The sequence below is a fragment of the Oryctolagus cuniculus genome, chromosome 1, assembly GCF_964237555.1.
Source record: "Oryctolagus cuniculus chromosome 1, mOryCun1.1, whole genome shotgun sequence".
Classification (NCBI taxonomy): Eukaryota; Metazoa; Chordata; class Mammalia; order Lagomorpha; family Leporidae; genus Oryctolagus; species Oryctolagus cuniculus.
The window spans coordinates 62,638,263-62,656,395 of record NC_091432.1 but is presented as its reverse complement, the minus strand read 5'-3'; the positions used below and the strand labels follow the sequence as shown (position 1 = coordinate 62,656,395).

Below are 18,133 nucleotides of genomic sequence, written 5' to 3'. Positions count from 1 at the left end.
TGCCTAGTTTGATCAGGGGGTGGTGAGATGTTTACCAATATAGGGTTTCACTTTTTGTTTTGGGCCTACTTTGCAGAGACTTATGGATTAAAAGTTCCACTGACTGTGAACAAAGTGACGTGTCAGATTTCCATATGACTTTGAGAAGGGTAGTGTTTAGGAAAAAGCATGAGCTTTTAAATCCAAATCATGTTTGACTCTTGGCTTTACTAATAATGATGTGTTTGACTGTGGGACAATTAGTCTCTCAAATACTTTTCTTAGCACATGCTTAGGGTAATCGAAAAAGACAGATATCAAAACCAAAGCAACCAATTTAAACCACGAGAAAACTTGACCCACAATGAACTTACCTAGGGCATCACAGACTAGACAGAATCTGTATTAATGTAATCATAGATACACATTTGATATCATTAAAAATACATTTTAAGTTAGATATGGGCAGGTGCTATAATGCTTTCATTCTGATATCCTTCTTGTACCTTAATCATAGGGCTGTGATAGAACTGAAAGTGTAAACATGATGATCTTGAATGTACATAAGAGTAAGCTGTGGACACATTTTTAATTTTTCTTCCCCATTCTTTAAAATTTTTTTTTCTTTTTTGACAGGCAGAGTGGACAGTGAGAGAGAGAGACAGAGAGAAAGGTCTTCCTTTTTCCGTTGGTTCACCCTCCAATGGCCGCCAAGGCTGGCGCGCTGCGGCCGGCGCACTGTGCTGATCCGAAGCCAGGAACCAGGTGCTTTTCCTGGTCTCCCATGTGGGTGCAGGGCCCAAGCACTTGGGCCATCCTCCAATGCCTTCCCGGGCCACAGCAGAGAGCTGGACTGGAAGAGGAGCAACCAGGACAGAATCCGGTGCCCTGACCGGGACTAGAACCTGGTGTGCCGGCACCGCAGCCAGAGGATTAGCCTAGTGAGCTGCAGCACCGGCCTAAAATTTTGATATAATAATTTCTGCCCCTCCTAATTCAATAGGAAGTTGAATAATCAAATATTAGGAAATTCAACAGAACTTATTTGAATTTTAAAGGACACTATCAATTAGTGCTGATATAGTCTATCATTTTTCAAGATCATTTTTATGTGAAAATAGGAGTGCACTCAGGTGAGTGTCTATAAGTTTGGAAAAACTTGAGCTACCATGAAATCTCTGACTGGAAACCAAAGAGAATGTCATATTTGTAATGAATATCTCCAAGGATACCTTGATATGCCAAGGTATTCAGATTTTGAGAAATGAGATTAACTTTATATCAGAGTGACAGTCTTCTATCACCATAGTTGTCACTTATGCTGGTCAACCTCAATACAGAAATACAAAGCAGAACTATCATGATAACCAACATTTTTAAAAAACATTTTCCCATGTACCTGACACATACAAGTCAATCAGTCTCAAGTACACCCTCATTTGCATCAGCATGAGTTTTCTGTATTCCTTCTCCAGTTTATCAGCAATACACTGGTTAACTATGCTCATTTATCTTGACTTAGCTCTGTAATGTTGCCTGAGGATTCATGACCTGGGCCTGGGGCTCTTCTTTTTGTCTTTTCTCAACAGGACCACCTCTCTGTTCAGCATTCAGACAGACCATTACTCATAGTTAGAAACAGTTCATCAAGAAACTCTGTTCAAAGTCACTGACATCTTTGTTAGTATTGAAGTTTTTCATAAAATATTTTGCTAATGGTCTAATGGCAATCTGAGATTCTATTTTAGATAAGAAACATCATAGCTTAGTATAGCCTACCTTAAAAGTGCTCAGAACACTAACATTAACCTATAGTTGGGCAAAATAATCTATTACAAATCCTATTTTATAATAAAGTATTGAATATCTCATGTAGTTTATTGGCTACTGAGCGTGAAGCATAGAATAGCTGTATGAGTATGCGTTTGCACCATTGTAAGGTTGAAAAATCCCAAGTGAAATTGTAAATTTGGGGCTGCTTGTGTACTTCTAGATATATGTCCCTCCCAAATATAGAACATACACACATATTCCCCATAACATATATAAGAATATTCATATTCATTTTATATATGTAAGAGCAAAGAGATGACAGTCCTTATCAATAAAGGACTGTCATTTCTTTCTGTATGCATGCACATGTGTGCAGTAAAAATTTTTCTTTAAAGGTTTATTTTTTGAAAGGCAGAGAGGGAGAGGAAGGTAGGAGGGGAGGGAGAAGGATCTCGCATCCACTGGTTCACTCCACAAATGGCCATAACTGCCAGGCCTGGCCACTCTAAAGCCAGGAGGTAGGAACTCCATCTGGGTTTCTCATATGGGTGGCAAGAGCCCAGGTACTTGGCCATCTTGTTTCCCAGGCATATTAGCAGGGAATTGATTGGAAGTGGACCAGCATGAGGAAATTTTGAATTGAAATATTAACTTACAATTCAAAAATAAAAATCACCAAGCATAAGAAAAGGCTAAAAGTGTTTGTGAACAGCCTAACATCAAATAGATAAAACAACACACCCAGAGGAGAAAACTATACCAATAGTTTTCTACTGAACACAATACTTACTGAATATTCTTTATCAAAAAGCAAAAATATAATAGCAAACTAATGTTGAATGCCATTTTATAGTTTGAAATTGGTAGTGAGATGAATGTAACAAATCTGAAACTGTTATTCGGTATGTATGAGAGCACTTGAAAAAGTTCAAGGAAAAGTGTAAAGATGTCAGTGCAAAAAAAAATCCATGTTGAGATTTTGGTAATATGCATTTTCCATGTAGGATTAAGACTGTCAGGGGTGGGCATTTAGTGCAGTGGTTTAGAGCTCACTTGGGATGCCTGCATCCCATACTGGAATGTCTGGTTGAAGTCTTTTTAAAAAGATTTTATTTGAGAGATAAAGTTACAGACAGAGCAAGAGATAGAGAAAGGTCTTCCATCAGCTGGTTGACTCCCACTGAAGCTGGACGGATCTGAAGCCAGGAGCCAGGAGCTTCTTCTGTGTCTCCTATGTGGGTACAGGTGCCCAAGCACTTGGGCCATCTTCTACTGCTTTCCCAGGCCAGAAGCAGAGAGCTGGATCAGAAGAGGAGCAGCTTGGACACAAAGAGGCACCCATATGGCATGCTGGCACTGCAGATGGAGGCTTAGCCTACTACCCCACGGCACACAGTCTTGCTTCCACTTCCAATCCAGCTTCCTGCTAAAGCACATCCTGAGAAGGCAGCAGATGACGGATCAAGTACTTTGGCCCCTGCCACCCATATGGGAGACCTGGATTGAGTTCCAGATTCCTGACTTTGGCTTGGCCCAGGACCAGCTGTTGCTGGCATTTGGGAAGTGAACCATGGATGGACAGTCTCTCTCTCTCTGCTTTTCAAATAAAATGAAAGTAAATAAGACTGCCAGGTATTGTTGCTTTAGTGGGAACACATTTTGTAAGATTTCACAGAATCTCTAATTAACAATGTTCATCATGATTTTAGAGGTTATATAATAGCCACATCTGATTTATATTTTATGTATATTCATGAAAAAATTTTTATAGTGTGAAACTGGAAGGAATTTAAATGTCTTCAATGGAAAGGCTCTGTAAATTGTGTTGGAGAGTGTGTCAAAACAATGCCATAGAAACAGTAAAGAGAATGAATCGATGGCAATTACAAGAAATCCTAACACCCAGTCCTACAATGTTGACTGAGGAACACCATGAAACTAAAATGAAGCTACACATAAATAGGTTCTGTGCAATTGCATTTACATAGGATTCAAATAAAGAAAACAAATCTATGCTATATATATGAGGCTAGTGATGATCTTTGTGGTGTGTGACTTGAAGGGAACTCATTCAGATCTTTGGGGGTGCTGGCAGTGTTCTGGATTTGGATTCTATTACAGAGGAGTATTCAGTCACAAGAAAAATTTTTTAGCATACTGTGTATACTGTTCTGAATGCATATTTATGTCCATAAGAAACTTAACAGTACACATTAGATCATCAGGAAAACTATGGCACTATTCAGGGTTCCTTTTTGGCATTCCTACTTCCTTTTAAATTTTCACAGATGTCTGGGGCTTTCAGAGTCTGTAGATAGGTAGGTATGGAAGATAAGTATGCCTTGTAGACAGTGTGGAATGTCCTTATCTGTCTGAAAATTACACAGAGAGGGGGAGACAGAGAAGGATCTTCCATGTGCTGGTTCACTCCGCAAATGGCCACAATGCCCGGGGCTTGGCCAGGCTGAAGCCAGGATCTTCCTCCAGGTCTCCCACTCTGGTGCAGGAGCCCAAGCCCTTGGGCCATCCTTTGATGCTTTCCCAGGTGTATTAGCATGGAGACAGCTCAGAAGTGGAACACTAGGACTGAAACTGGTGTATATGATATCCCAGCATCACAGGTGGTGGTTTAACATGCTATGCCACATGAGCATGCCTTTTTGATCAGCCTGTCGGTCACTCCTAGAAGTGCAGTTTGTATCATGACTGAAGTATGATGCTCTTCCATCATTTATCCAAGTGAGTTGTCCAGCTGGATCCCCAGTATCTGGTCCTAAAACCATTTCCTAAGGATCTGCTGTGTCCCTGGCACTGGACTAGGCATAGGGGATGTAATAATCAAGCTCCAGGATCCATATCCTTCTCAGACACCATTACAGTATTTAAGATCCTTTCTCCTCCTAAAGAAACCAGCTCCACATGTAGCTGCTGCTCCCTGATGTTGGAGTCGTCCTTATAGAGGCCTGGAGAAAGCTGTGGGGTCTTCACCTCCAGGGCTTGGCACAGAGCAAGTACTTAACCTTCTTCTCCATTGGAACAGTTCCCAGGCAAAGTCAGGAGGCCAAGAGGGGATGTGGTCACATCGTAGCTCTGGGAAAGTGTGTTTCACACTACGATGTGCCTGTAGTGCCAACTCCATTGTGACCAGGGTGTGGCTGGGAGAGCTCCAGTCCTAGCTCATGGGATTTAGGAACTGGCAGCAGGGAGGACGGTACATCTACACAACCCCAGAGCCACATGTTACAGAGACTCCCACTCCCAGGGACCAACACCAACCTATTCCCAACCTCCTCTGCACCGTAGACATCTCCCACCTGCAGTCCTTCACCAGGCTTGGACAATTTCCATAGGACCCCAGGGGGGACCAGTACCACAGGCTTCCAGGCTCTGTCCTCTACTCTGGGGGGAGGCTTTGGCAGAATCTACTAGCAGCCATCAGAGATCTGGGTCAGAGAAGCCAACAGGGCAGGTTAATACAGTGTGTGGTGTATGTCCCTGCTGGTTGGGGGAGCAGTTCAAAGGCTGAGGGGTCTGAATCTAGGGGAGGGGGAAGAACAGGGAGAAAGGTTTCTTCTATTAGAGGGAGTGGAAACCACTTCTGAGGGGACACTAGTAGAAATAGATGCTTTTTTTTAAGGTTTATTTATTTGAACAGAGTTATACTGAGAGAGGAGAGGCAGAGAGGTCTTCTTTCGCTGGCTTACTCCCCAGTTGGCTGCAATGGCTAGAGCTGTGCCAATCTGGAGCCAGCATCTTCCTCCAGATCTCCCACGTGGGTTCAGGGGCCCAAGGACTTGGGCCATCTTCTACTGCATTCCAAGGCCATAGCAGAGAGCTGGACTGGCAGTGGAGCAGCCGGGTCTTGAACCGGCACCCATATGGGATGCCGGCATTTCAGGCCAGGGTGTTAACCTGCTGCACCACAGTGCTGGGCCCATGCTCCCTTACTTCTGACTTCAGAGTCTATGCCCCCACACCCCTGCCCTGTCTGCAGAGGCAGGGCCCTTCCCTCCCCAGAGATGCAGCACTAGACCCCCTACACAGTCCCTGCTCTTCTCTCCATCCTCCCATTCCTAGACCCCTGGTCCTGAGGCACAGGCCTGAGCTGTAGATACATAGGACACTTGTTAGCAGCTAGGCCTGGGGCCTTAGATACTTCCTTTGTTTAAATTTCTTTTCCACACCTCTCTCCAACAACAAAACCTTCAAGCCCTGGGACTGGGGGCAGGATTCAGAGAGGAGGTGGTGTGGTTGCACAGAAAGGATATGGAACCCTCCCCTTCCCCTTACCTTGGCTGATTTCATCCTCTATGGTAGAAGCTTCTGGAAGATAAACTGAGCCCTTTTTTCCCAGTTCTCATAACCTGAGCTGCTGACTTGGAACACAGGTGGACACAGACACATCCCACCCTGCTCAAACTTCCATTCTCATAACTGAGGATATGGTCTCACTCACTGCAGACAAGTCCCTTCTGCTATTCCTTAGTGGAGGCCATATGTGTTCCCCTGGAAAAGCCAGAAAAACTTGCCCAAGAAAGGGGGAATTTCAGAGAGGAATGATAGCAAACTTGGATGTCCCAGGAGGAGTAGAAGTGTTCCATTTTCCAGGAAGAACGCTGAGAGCTGAGGGCACCCGAGCCTTCACCCTCTATCAGTGACATTCACTGGTCAACCAAGAACATGGACAGAAGCATCTCAGGTCTTTCAGAGATACAGAGAACAGTACCAGCTCTGAGAGCACTTTGTTTCAAACCCAGGAGTTCCCTCTATGTGAAGGGCACCTGCCCTCGGGCAGTGACTGCAATCTCAAAATGCCTTCTATTATCACAGTGGCCACTTGGAGATCAAGAGAGGAAACTCTTACTGGTATCTTCTGCCCAAGACCAAATAATCCAGATGCAGAAGTAGGGAGGGCAGCCCAGGCAGGAAAAAATGTGCAACATTAGATATCTAAGCATACTTTAAAGTTTGTAAAAAAAAAATGGAGTTAAGATACATTTATTTTGGTGCAAAAATTGAAATCCATGCATACTTTTCATATGTATTTTCCATGAACATTTTGAAGGAATGTTGTATATCACTATTAATCAGAGTTGTCAAATATTTCAGGTTTAAGGAACAAGGGCAGAATACAACACAACTGTTTTTAGGAAGCTATTTTACAAACCACCCACAGTATAACAGAGCTCTGACCTAAGATAATAACCTGAAGATGGAGAGGCTAAAACAGGATTTTTTTTTAAAGGTTTATTTACTTGAAAGAGAGTGAGCAAGCTTCTATTTGCTGGTTCACTACCTAAATGGCCGCAATAACTAGAGCTGGGTCAGGCCGAAGCCAGGAGATTTGTCTGGGTCTCCCACATGGGTGCAGGGGCCCAAGGACTTGGCCCTCTTCCACTGCTTCCCCGGACACATTAGCTGGGAGCTGGACTGGAAGTGGAGAAACCAGGATTTGAACTGTGGCTTAACCTTCTATGCTACAGTGCTGTCCCCTAGGACAGAACTTCAGCGACATAAAGGAGGTGGAAACTGGTTCAGGTGAGTTTGGGCTAAATCTGCAGTTTGCTTCACTGGAGGGAATCGGCAATTTAAAGCAGAAATACCCACTTGATATTGGCTTTCAGTGACCTCCCACCCCTGCTAACAACTGCTTCCTGGGATCCCAACACCTCTGCAGAGGCAAAAGTGTCTCAAGCGTTCATGGGCAAAAGAGGCAGGGGCTGCTGCTGGGAGGGGCCCCAATGGGACGAGGGTGTCCATGAAGAGCCCTCAGTAATTGGCGAGTCCAGACTATGCCATCTTCAGTGGACAGAGAGTGAGAGGAGCTCCATTTTTTCCATCATCATTGAAACCAGGACTGAAGAAGGGCCGCAGAGGTCCAGCAAAGTCACAGTCAGAGAAGGTGTAGATCAGGGACCCATGGTCAGTGACATTGTAGAAGGAAACAGTGCTGGCCTCATAGTCCAGGAAGATCCCAACTTGGTATGGAGGTACCCGAAGGTGGAGGGGGGTTGGGGAACAGGTGCCAGCCTCATATTGTTTTACTTTCCACAGCCAAATTGTCCAGAAGCCTCTCTCAGTGTTGAGCACAAAATTCCCCTTCCTCTGCACCGAGGCTCTGCAGACTCCCAGGTCCCAGGCCCTCTTTCCCCTCACACTGACTTCCCAGTAATGCTTTCCAGAGTTGAAGTGCTGGGCACCGAGGACCATTGGATAATTATCAAATCTCTCTTCATTTTTTGGCACATCCTGCCAGGTGTTTGCAAGCCTCACTTGTCTCAGGTCCTCTGAGATGATGAGCTGTGGATTGGCCGTTTGTGGATCCAGAGTGATGTGTACTGCAGAGAGAGCACCACGGTCAGGCCTGGGGTGTGGGAAGTCCTCAGCCTGTGCCTGTAGCAAGGGGATCTGTGTCAATTCCAGGAGGAGGACGAGCGGCCGACCTCCTCAGGTGAGGAACTGACTTCCAGCGAGCCCTGGCCTTGCCCTGGCCTTTGAAGGGATTACCTTCTCTACTCCTATCTCTCCCCCACCTGCCATCTCTCCTCCATACTGCTGTCCATCCTCCCCCATCCTGGGTCTACTCCACACTTTCATCATTCCCATCTGCCCCACACCCACAACTCCCAGAGCTCGCCTCACCGCCACACGTCCTCAGCATCTTCTTCAGCCCCGGCACATGGCACACACTCCTCAGGTCTGGTGAGATGACTTTCAGCTCCTCCAGGCTCCAGGACTCACTCCTGGGGAAAGAGTTTCAGACTCGTCTTCCACTCCTATTACCTACCCGCTCCCCCACCCCAACCATAACACTATGACTTCCTTGGGGATTGTGATAGTTAAGTACAAAACTTATAATTGCCTCTGGGAAGTAGGAATGAGAGGCAAAAATTTCCAGGATTTATCCAGAAATTCCTAGTTATGAAAGTCTTTGCAGCATGTGTCTTCTCTCATGCTTACTTGGTGACCTTGGGCTCCATCTTATCTTACAGGCAAGGTGTCTGATACAGGCTGAATCACATCTATGAGAAGCCTCAAGGAGTCTGGCCATGCTGTAGGTCTGTCTTACAGCTCTTTCGAGGTAGTTTATAACTGGTGTAACTGCTTCTAAAAAAGCAGACCCAGCAGGCTAGAGAAATTCCTAGCCTTTCCCCAGTTGTTGGGGATTTGCTCTGTGAAGATATTATAGCCCAAATCCTCTGGGAAACTTGGCAACTGAGCTATCCATTTGTTAGCCTTCTGAAACCAGAAAGTGCTTAATAGAGGATCTCCTTGAGAACAGGGAGGCAAGCACGGGAAAGTCCAGGGCATGTTTTTCTACCTTTGCCACCCTCTCAGAGGCATATATGATCATATTGCCCCCTCTTTTATTTATTTTATTTTTTAACTTTTATTTAATGAATATAAATTTCCAAAGTACAGCTTATGGATTACAATGGCTTCCCCCCCATAATGTCCCTCCCACCCGCAACCCTCCCCTTTCCCACTCCCTCTCCCCTTCCATTCACATCAAGATTCATTTTCGATTCTCTTTATATACAGAAGATCAGTTTAGCATACATTAAGTGAAGATTTCAACAGTTTGCTTCCACACAGAAACATAAAGTGAAAAATACTGTTTGAGTGCTAGTTATAGCATTAAATCTCAATGTACAGCACACTGAGGACAAAGATCCTACATGAGGAGTAAGTGCACAGTGACTCCTGTTGTTGACTTAACAAATTGACACTCTTGTTTATGGCCTCAGTAATCACCCTAGGCTCTTGTCATGAGCTGCCAAGGCTATGGAAGCCCCCTGAGTTCACTGACTCTGATAATTTTTAGACAAGGCCATGGTCAAAGTGGAAGTTCTCTCCTCCCTTCAGAGAAAGGTACCTCCTTCTTTGATGGCCCATTCTTTCCACTGGGATCTCACTTGCGGAGATCTTTCATTTAGGTTTTTTTTTTTTTTTCCCCAGAGTGTCTTGGCTTTCCATGCCTGAAATACTCTCATGGGCTTTTTAGCCGGATCCGCATGCCTTAAGGGCTGATTCTGAGGCCAGAGTGCTGTTTAGGACATGTGCCATTCTATGGGTCTGCTGTGTATCTCACTTCCCATGTTGGATCATTCTCTCCCTTTTTGATTCTATCAGCTAGTATTTGCAGACACTATTCTTGTTTCTGTGATCCCTTTGGTTCTTAGTCCTATCATTATGATCAATTGTGAACAGAAATTGATCACTGGGACTAGTGAGATGGCATTGGTACATGCCACCTTGATGGGATTGAATTGGAATCCCCTGGTATGTTTCTAACTCTACCGTTTGAGGTAAATCAGCTTGAATATTGCCCCCTCTTTTAATAAATAAAACCCCTCTTACCTTGCCAGGACAACTGTCACTTCCTAAGAAAAAAGACAGAGAGTAAGTTCACTGCCAAGACCTCAGTCCCATGGGTGATGTGATAGCAGCCTGTGTCTGGGGTTCTGCTCTGCCTCACTGCCCTGGGCTGAGGCTCCGAAGAGGATTCTGACTAGCTTGAAGCATCAAGGACATGTGATGCTTCTGGGGTAACCAGAAACACTGCAGGGGTGTTAAAGACGACTGACTCAGAAACCAGAATAGAAAGACCATATTCTTAGGGGGAGGGCAAAGCGGGGAGGCAGCTGCAAGTGGGCAGATAGCCCATGCAGTCTCAGGGAGAGAATGGCTGGGATAAGAGGCCCAGAAACCATCCTAGTTCCCTGTGGGCTTGAGCTGTTTGGGAGGGAGGGCTGGTTGGTTAATGCTGTGCTGGCTACCTATTCCTGTGTATGAAATTGAATTACTCTAGAATGTTGTGTTGCAGGGGTTGTGGGAGCCCTTACATGGGAACTGACTGTCTTAAGGCCCACTCAAGAGTGTACTTGAAGCCTACTTGAAAGTCGGGTGAAAGAGAGCCTGTCAAGTCAAGTCAGAACAATCAGCCTTTTCACACTAGAAGGGAATGGTAAGAACGTTAGAGCAGAAAGGACTTCTGGGACCATTTAATCCGCAGTTTCCCAAAGTGAGGCAAATGTATTGGGTCCAGGAAAGGAAAATGACCTAACCTAGAGTAATGGAGACTTGGCAGCTAGTCTCAATGTTCCATTCATTGTTTTCAGTTCTATCACATTTATTAAAACCTTCCCATGGGTAGACACTTATATAAGAGCTTTAGTGGATTTCATCATTTTTTAAAAGATTTATTTGAAAGACAGAATTGCAGAGAGAGGGAAGAGGAGAGAGATCTTCCATCTGCTGATTCATTTCCCAAATGGCTTGTGTCATGCCAAAGTTAGAAGCTTAGAAGTCCAGGTCTCCCATGGATTTGGGTAGTTTCCCACTGCTTTCCCAGGCACATCAGCAGGGAGCTGGATCTGGAGTAGAGTAGCCAGGATTAGAACCGGTGCCCATATGGGATGCCAGTATCAGAGAGGGTTGCTTAACCTGCTGTGCCACAATGCCAGTTCCAAATATCCATTTAAAATATGAGAAACCCAGTGCTCAGAAAGATGAAAGAACTTTCTTAGGGTTTCATAGTTGGTACGTGTTAGAATGAACACTGACCTGGGATGTCCACATCTGTTAATTGCCGGATGGACCATTCCCTCCTAATTCTGGGCTCTTCTATAGATTGAATGCAAACCATGTATGGGTCCAAATTCCAGTTTGTTTTAAATGAGAATATTACGGACACCAGGTTTGCCTTTGGGTTAATGGTAGCTACAGAGTTCTAGCTTTTTTCGCTTATTCTCTGGGCCCAACTCCCAGTCTCACCTGCAGCAGCTCCAGCGGCGAGCCCCGCCTCCTCCGCTCTAGTTCTGAGATCAGCTCCTGTAGGGCCTGGCTCTGCTGGGCCAGGTCAGCCTCTGTTTCCCCTAGGATTCTCAGTTGCTCCCTCTCTTCTGCCTCCAGTGCCTGCAGCTGCCTCTGTTCCTCTTCAGCCAGGAAGTTTTTCTGCTGCACAAACTCTGCATGAATCCTGGACTTGTGCATCTCAACCTTTGTCTTTGGTGTCCAGGGAAAGATAGAGGAGGTTTCTGTGAAAATCTCCCAGGCTTTGGGGGTAGAAGTTGAAACCTATTTCTGTCACCTGGAGACTCAAGTGAATAGGCAGACACACACACACACACACACACACCCTTTGCTGAGGAGATAGGTGGGTGAGGCTTTGGGGACTAAACAGAGTATGATTGGTGCTGGCATGTTGTCGCTGGCCTACACCCCAGCTGCATCAACCTTTAGTATCAGAGATGTTCTTCAACCTCTATTCCAAAAGGCAGTTATCACCCAGATCTGTGTTTGAATATCAGTCATATCTGATATTCAACCATTCCCAGAGGTTTCACAGAGATGGGCTCACAGTGCTATTCCCAAGTCCTGGCAGAGGGTGACTTTGGGACACTCTCTGCTCACCTTCTCCTGCTGGTAACTGGATGGTCAGCTCATGATGTAGGATGGCCCCCTGTGCCACCAAATCCTGACTTACCCTTCCCCACTCCCAGACCTCTCTTCCGGGAGCCCGTTAGCCTCGAGTTCCTTTCACTCTTCACACCTCCCCTGTACTAGCAAGTCACCAGTGGTGAACAAGCTTTACTTCTGCATTATGCTTTCAACCAGTGGCCTCGGCACAGTGATGCCACCACCTGTTCAGATTGGTTTTTCCATCTCAGGCCTGGATGGATCCTGGAGGTCTGCTCCTTGTAGCTCCTCTCATCTCCTTAAAGGCATAGCAGTGGGGCTTCTCTCTTGGAATACCCCTGCTCCAGACACTGAGGTTCTGATGCTGTCATACATACCCTGAGTCTGGGCTCAGAGGAGCAGGGAGCCCTAGGATGTAGCTTGGCCCTCGCAGAACAGTTGTTCAATAATTCTCTTTGTTCCTGATTGGGAGTTCTCCTGTGAGCCTCTCCTTTTTTTTTTTTTTTTCTTCTCTATTTGGAGACTAAGAGGATGGCTGGTTCCCAGAGGGTGTGATATGGCAATTATCATTCTCAGACATAGCTCAGGTTAAGGCTTTCTTGATACTAGGACCCTGGACTTTGCCCAGCCTTCTGACCCCCCCCCACCCCATCAAGAAGTGTCTCTTGCCTTGCACTCTGCTCTCTTCATTGCAACATCTATTTCCAACTTCTCTGCCAACTCCTGCTGGCATCTTAGCTTTTTTAATGCCACCTGGAGCTTTTCCTGCCAAAAACAAAGTAACAGGTTAATCCCAACGAAACCAAGAAGTAGGGTGGAGTGGCTTGGGGTGGGAGATGATCATTCTGGTTCTTCAATAAAGCCTAAACACAGAGAAGGAGGGAGGACTGGGGTCTGATTAGGGTAGGCATTTGGTGGATAGGCAGACTGTGGAAAAAGCCCAAATCATGCGTCTTACAAAAAAGAACTACTGGCCGGCGCCGCGGCTCACTAGGCTAATCCTCCGCCTAGCGGCGCCGGCACACCGGGTTCTAGTCCCGGTCGGGGCGCCGGATTCTGTCCTGGTTGCCCCTCTTCCAGGCCAGCTCTCTGCTGTGGCCAGGGAGTGCAGTGGAGGATGGCCCAGGTGCTTGGGCCCTGTACCCCATAGGAGACCAGGAAAAGCACCTGGCTCCTGGCTCCTGCCATCGGATCAGCGCGGTGCGCCGGCCGCAGCGCGCCGGCCGTGGCGGCCATTGGAGGGTGAAACAACGGCAAAGGAAGACCTTTCTCTCTGTCTCTCTCTCTCACTGTCCACTCTGCCTGTCAAAAAATAAAAAAAAAAAAAGAACTACTGGCATGGCAGGATGAGGGCATTTCTCACACCTAATTTATCAGGAGTCCACAAGGAAACATGGACTTCATAGCATTTGCACAGAGTGTATCCACTACTCTAATGAGAAGGTTGTGTTTAGACTGGACATGAAAGGAGGAAAGTATCCCTCTTTTCCCAACCTCTGAACTCCAGAGGTAACAAAACTCACCCAGCCCCTCTCCTTTGGATCTGTCCATGTCTCTGCGAAGGCCTCACCTGGTACTCTTGAGCAGCCGCGTCAATAGGGACTGTGTGGTGCTCACGGTGTTTCTGGTATTGGGCACACACCCAGCAGAGGATTTGCCCATCTTCCTCACAGAACAGGTGAAGTTTCTCTCCATGTATCATACACCGCTGCCCTTGTGGCTCATCCTTGGCAGCCTGGCTGTTTTGTTTAAGGTTGTCCACCACGTTGGCTAGATGCCGATTGGGCCGGAGGTTCCTGAGCAGAAAGTGATTCCGGCACACAGGACAGATACCACCCCCATCTTTCCCAACATTAGAGATACATTCCTGGCAGAAGCTGTGACCGCATTCAATGATCACGGGCTCCACCATGGGATCTAGGCAGATGGCACATGTGACCTCCTCCCACATCATTGCCAGGGGCGTTGCAGAAGCCATGGGAGTGACAGTCCTTGTTGGGCAGCACTGTGCAGACCTTGGGGTGCTCTGGTGGGGGAAGAAGGAACAGAAAAGAAGAGATCTGCATGACAGGAACACAATAATGCAAAGGAAAACAAGATGAGCTGGTGGTGCCAAGCAAGAGAAGACAAGAACATCAACCCAAACAGCAGGAGCCTCTCCTCCACAGTCTGGCCCAGTGATCCTGTTGGAAGAAGGGAGACAGAGTCCTCCAACGAGGAGAAAACGGGGGAGAGACTCAGATAAGTCTGCTGACAATTCTACTTCATCATGTCCATCTGGGTTACATCCTCAGAGCCTAGGTTGGAGGAGGTAATCATAGTATGAGCAGTCATTTACCAGGTGCTTTCTATGTGTCAGAGAGGAGCTATGTGCTTTGTATAATATCTTCACTACTGTTCAATATAATGGCAAGAGTCTCTCTCTGTTCTACTCCCATATATATGAAATACATAAAAATTCATGGGGGGGGTGGCACTGTAGCATAGTGGGTAAAGCCGCTGCCTGCAATCCATATAGGTGCTAGTTCCACTTCCGATCCAGCTCTCTGCTATGGCCTGGGAAAGCAGATGGCCCAAGTCATTGGGCCCCTGCACCCATATGGGAGACCTGGAAGAAACAGTAGGCTCCTGGCTTCTGATAAGCTCAGCTCCACCACTGCAGCCTTTGGGGAGTGAACCAACAGATGGAAGAGCATGCGGTCTTTCTCTCTGCCTCTGCAACTGTGCCTTTCAAATAAAATAAAATCTTAAAAAATTCATAAGGGGTCTTCAAAAAGTTCACAGAAAATGTATACTACGAATGGGTGCATGGATTTCCAATTTTTTGCACCAAAAGTAAATTCCATTTCCATTAACTTTGAAATATTCTGCTACAGATGTGAATATGTCTGTGCACTTCCTCTAGGGCAAAGAATCTTGAACCTAAATAAGTTTCTAATTGAACACCCTAAACAGCCTGCCCTTTCCCTTTCTAGCAGGAGATTGGGGACCAGTTTAGTAGAGTGAGGATTCTTCCACAGGGGGCTCCTCTGGGCACCCACCAGCTCCCTTACACCCAGGGTCACCTTTTCCCTTGGCCCAGTTCAGGTACCTGCACTACAGCAGCCTGAGCTCCACCCATCCCTGTGGTTTGTAAGTCACACTCAGCCCAGCCTCCTCTCAGGCAGACCGGCCAGTGCTGGAAGAATGGCTGGGCTTGGGTTGAACGAGTCGGGGCCAGTGGGGTTGAAGGCTCTAGGGTTAGTGAGTAGCTGGAAGAGAGAATCAGAGGCAGGGGAGAGAGACCCTCCCCCACCCAGGCAAGAAGGGGTACTGTGGTCCTGCCGGGTTCACTCACCTGATCAGGCGATTCAACAGCTCTCTATTTCACTTTCAATTTCCTCTAAGAGGCCAGTCTGAACGGAAAAGGGAGGAGAGTGGGAGGAGAAAGGGGAGGGGCCCCAGGGAGGAGGATGAGGGAGGGGTGGTGGGAGGGACAGGGCAGAGACTGGGCGGGGTCAGGGCGGAGGCAGGGGATGACCGGGTGTAGGGGAGAAGGAGCAGGGCAGAGAAAGAAAAGTGGGAGGAGGGAAGACAGAGCCAAGCCGGGGGAGTTGTCACAGCCCAGTTAAACCTCAGCAACATGTCATCTGGGCGTACACTCCTCCTCCTGTCCTTGTCATCTATCTTAGTGAAAAAAATCGATGCTTTGACACCGGCCATCACCTCGTACCTGAATGCTATGTGCACCTCTGGGAGCTGCTATTCAGGAGGTTTGGATGCAAAGGATGCCTGGCTCTCTCCTTCACAGGCCTCCACCACCTGCTTCCTGACAGCCGAAACAGTTGCTTCCCATCGGACTCATGTTTCTGGTGACCTCCAGGGGTGGGAGATTTATTCCTCAGGACTCTGAGGCGGATATCACATGGGGCAGTGGTAGGAAGGGAGCTGACATTTTATTGAGCACCAGCTGGGTTCTTGTCATTGAGCTAAGGATATTTTCAGGTTATATCATTTTTATTTTTGATATTTAAGATAAAACAAATTTCATGTAACTCATCTACAGATTTAGGAACCTAGTGATACTTCTCATCCTTCTCTCCCTCCTTCCTCTTATTCCCTCAATTTTTAGGATGATCTTTCAGTTTACTGTATAACTCATGAGATTAACTCTTTAGTGTAGGGTTAAATAGAAAAAAAACCACTATTCTACAGTATGTTATTTTAATATGAGACATTTACCACCTTAACCATTTTCAGTTTGCCATTGAATGTCAATGAGTGCATTCACCTTGTTGTGGCACCATCACCACCATCTGCTCCAGAACATTTTCATCATCCCAGGCTGAAATTCTGTACCCAGACAATAACTTACTATTTCCTTTCTCTCAGGCCCTGGCAATCACCATCTGCTTTCTGTCTCTATGAATTTGACTACTCTAGGTGCCTCATATAAGTGGAATCAGCTTTAGAATATGTACCTTCACAGCTGGCTTATTTCATTAATATAACGTCCTCAAGGTTCATCCATGTTGTATCACATGTCAGGATTTCCTTCCTTTTTAAGACTGAACATCCCATTGTATGTACATTTTATTTATCCATTTGTCTGATGTTGGATACTTGGGTTCCTCCTACCTTTTGACTATTGAGAATAATGTTGCTATGTTAGGTTATATTATGTAAGTCACATAATAATTTGGCAGATTAAGGGTTATTATGGTTTATGTGAGGGGAGGGGTGCTGAGGCTGAATGGATGAAGCAGCTTGCTTGAGGTGACGTTGAAAACATTGATACATGTTTGTGGAAGGTGCAGGAAGACCCTCATTCTAGGGGCAGTATAGAGCTAACAGATTGTTGCATTGGTTCAAGCAGAAGCTGCGAACAGCTAATAGGGGCATGGTCAGAAACTGCAAAAGAGAAAAAAGGAAGAGTGATAAGGCCAGGAAAGTTCCCAATCCTAACTCAGAATTTTTGGTCCCTTATAACTTAAAATAAAAATATCAGTTGAACTTTCCTTAGTATTTATTATGGACTTAGGAAACCTAAAAAACTTCATACTTTGAAATTTTCAGTGGTTTTTCAGAACTTATATTCAGTGAAAGGCTATCAAGTGACATTTAATGGTCAGACGGTGCCACTGTACTCAGATTTGACTAAACAGTCCCAGAAAACAGAATGGAAACAGTTTAAAAAATCTAAAGCAAGAAGAGGGGCCAGGACTGTGCTGTAGTAGGCTAAGCCTCTGCCTGAGGTGATGGCATCCCATACGGGTACTGGTTCGTGCCCCAACTACTCTTCTTCTGATCCAGCTCTCTGCTATGGTCTGGGAAATCAGAAGAAGATGGCCCAAGTCTGTGGGCCCCTGCACCCACATGGGAGACCTGGAAGAAGCTCCTGGCTTCAGATTGCACAGTTCCAGCTAGCCATTTTGGGAGTGAACCAGCAGATGGAAGACCTTTCTGTCTGTCCTTCCCTCCTTCCCTCCCTCTCTCTAACTCTACCTCTCAAAATCTTTTTTAAAAATCAAGCAAGAAGAGACCTGTATCAGAGCTTTTAGACTCTCAGAAAATAACTCTGGGTGATAGGCATTATAGCATAGTGGGTTAAGTCACTTCTTTGGATGCTCACATCCTTCAGAGTGCCTGGTTCGAGTCCCACTACTAATCAGCACTTCTGATCCACTTTCTTGCTAATGTGGTACTGGATGAAAGCCCAAATAGTCAGATTTCTATCACCCATGTGGGAGACCCAATGGAGTTCTTGGCTCTTGGCCTCGCTTTGGCTAGCTATCATGGGCATTTGGGCAATGAAACAGGGGACAGAAGTTCTTTGTCACTATGCCTTTAATTTTTTTATTTTTTAATTTTATTTAATGAATATAAATTTCCAAAGTACAGCTTATGGATTACAATGTCTCCCCCCCCACCATAACTTCCCTCCCACCCGCAACCCTCCCCTTTCCCGCTCCCTCTCCCC

At 46.1% G+C, this 18,133-nt stretch overlaps 1 protein-coding gene across 1 annotated transcript; it reads right to left on the bottom strand.

The window, feature by feature from the left end:
- Positions 1-6,734: 6,734 nt before the first annotated feature.
- TRIM21 (tripartite motif containing 21) lies at positions 6,735-15,670 on the bottom strand. The gene is made up of 7 exons (XM_070074479.1): positions 15,512-15,670; positions 13,745-14,200; positions 12,844-12,939; positions 11,530-11,760; positions 10,114-10,136; positions 8,395-8,495; positions 6,735-8,090 (listed from the first exon to the last, which is right to left on the bottom strand). Exons 2-7 carry the CDS (start codon positions 14,150-14,152, stop codon positions 7,543-7,545), a joined length of 1,407 nt encoding a protein of 468 aa, XP_069930580.1. The 5' UTR covers positions 14,153-14,200; positions 15,512-15,670; the 3' UTR covers positions 6,735-7,542.
- Positions 15,671-18,133: the final 2,463 nt, after the last annotated feature.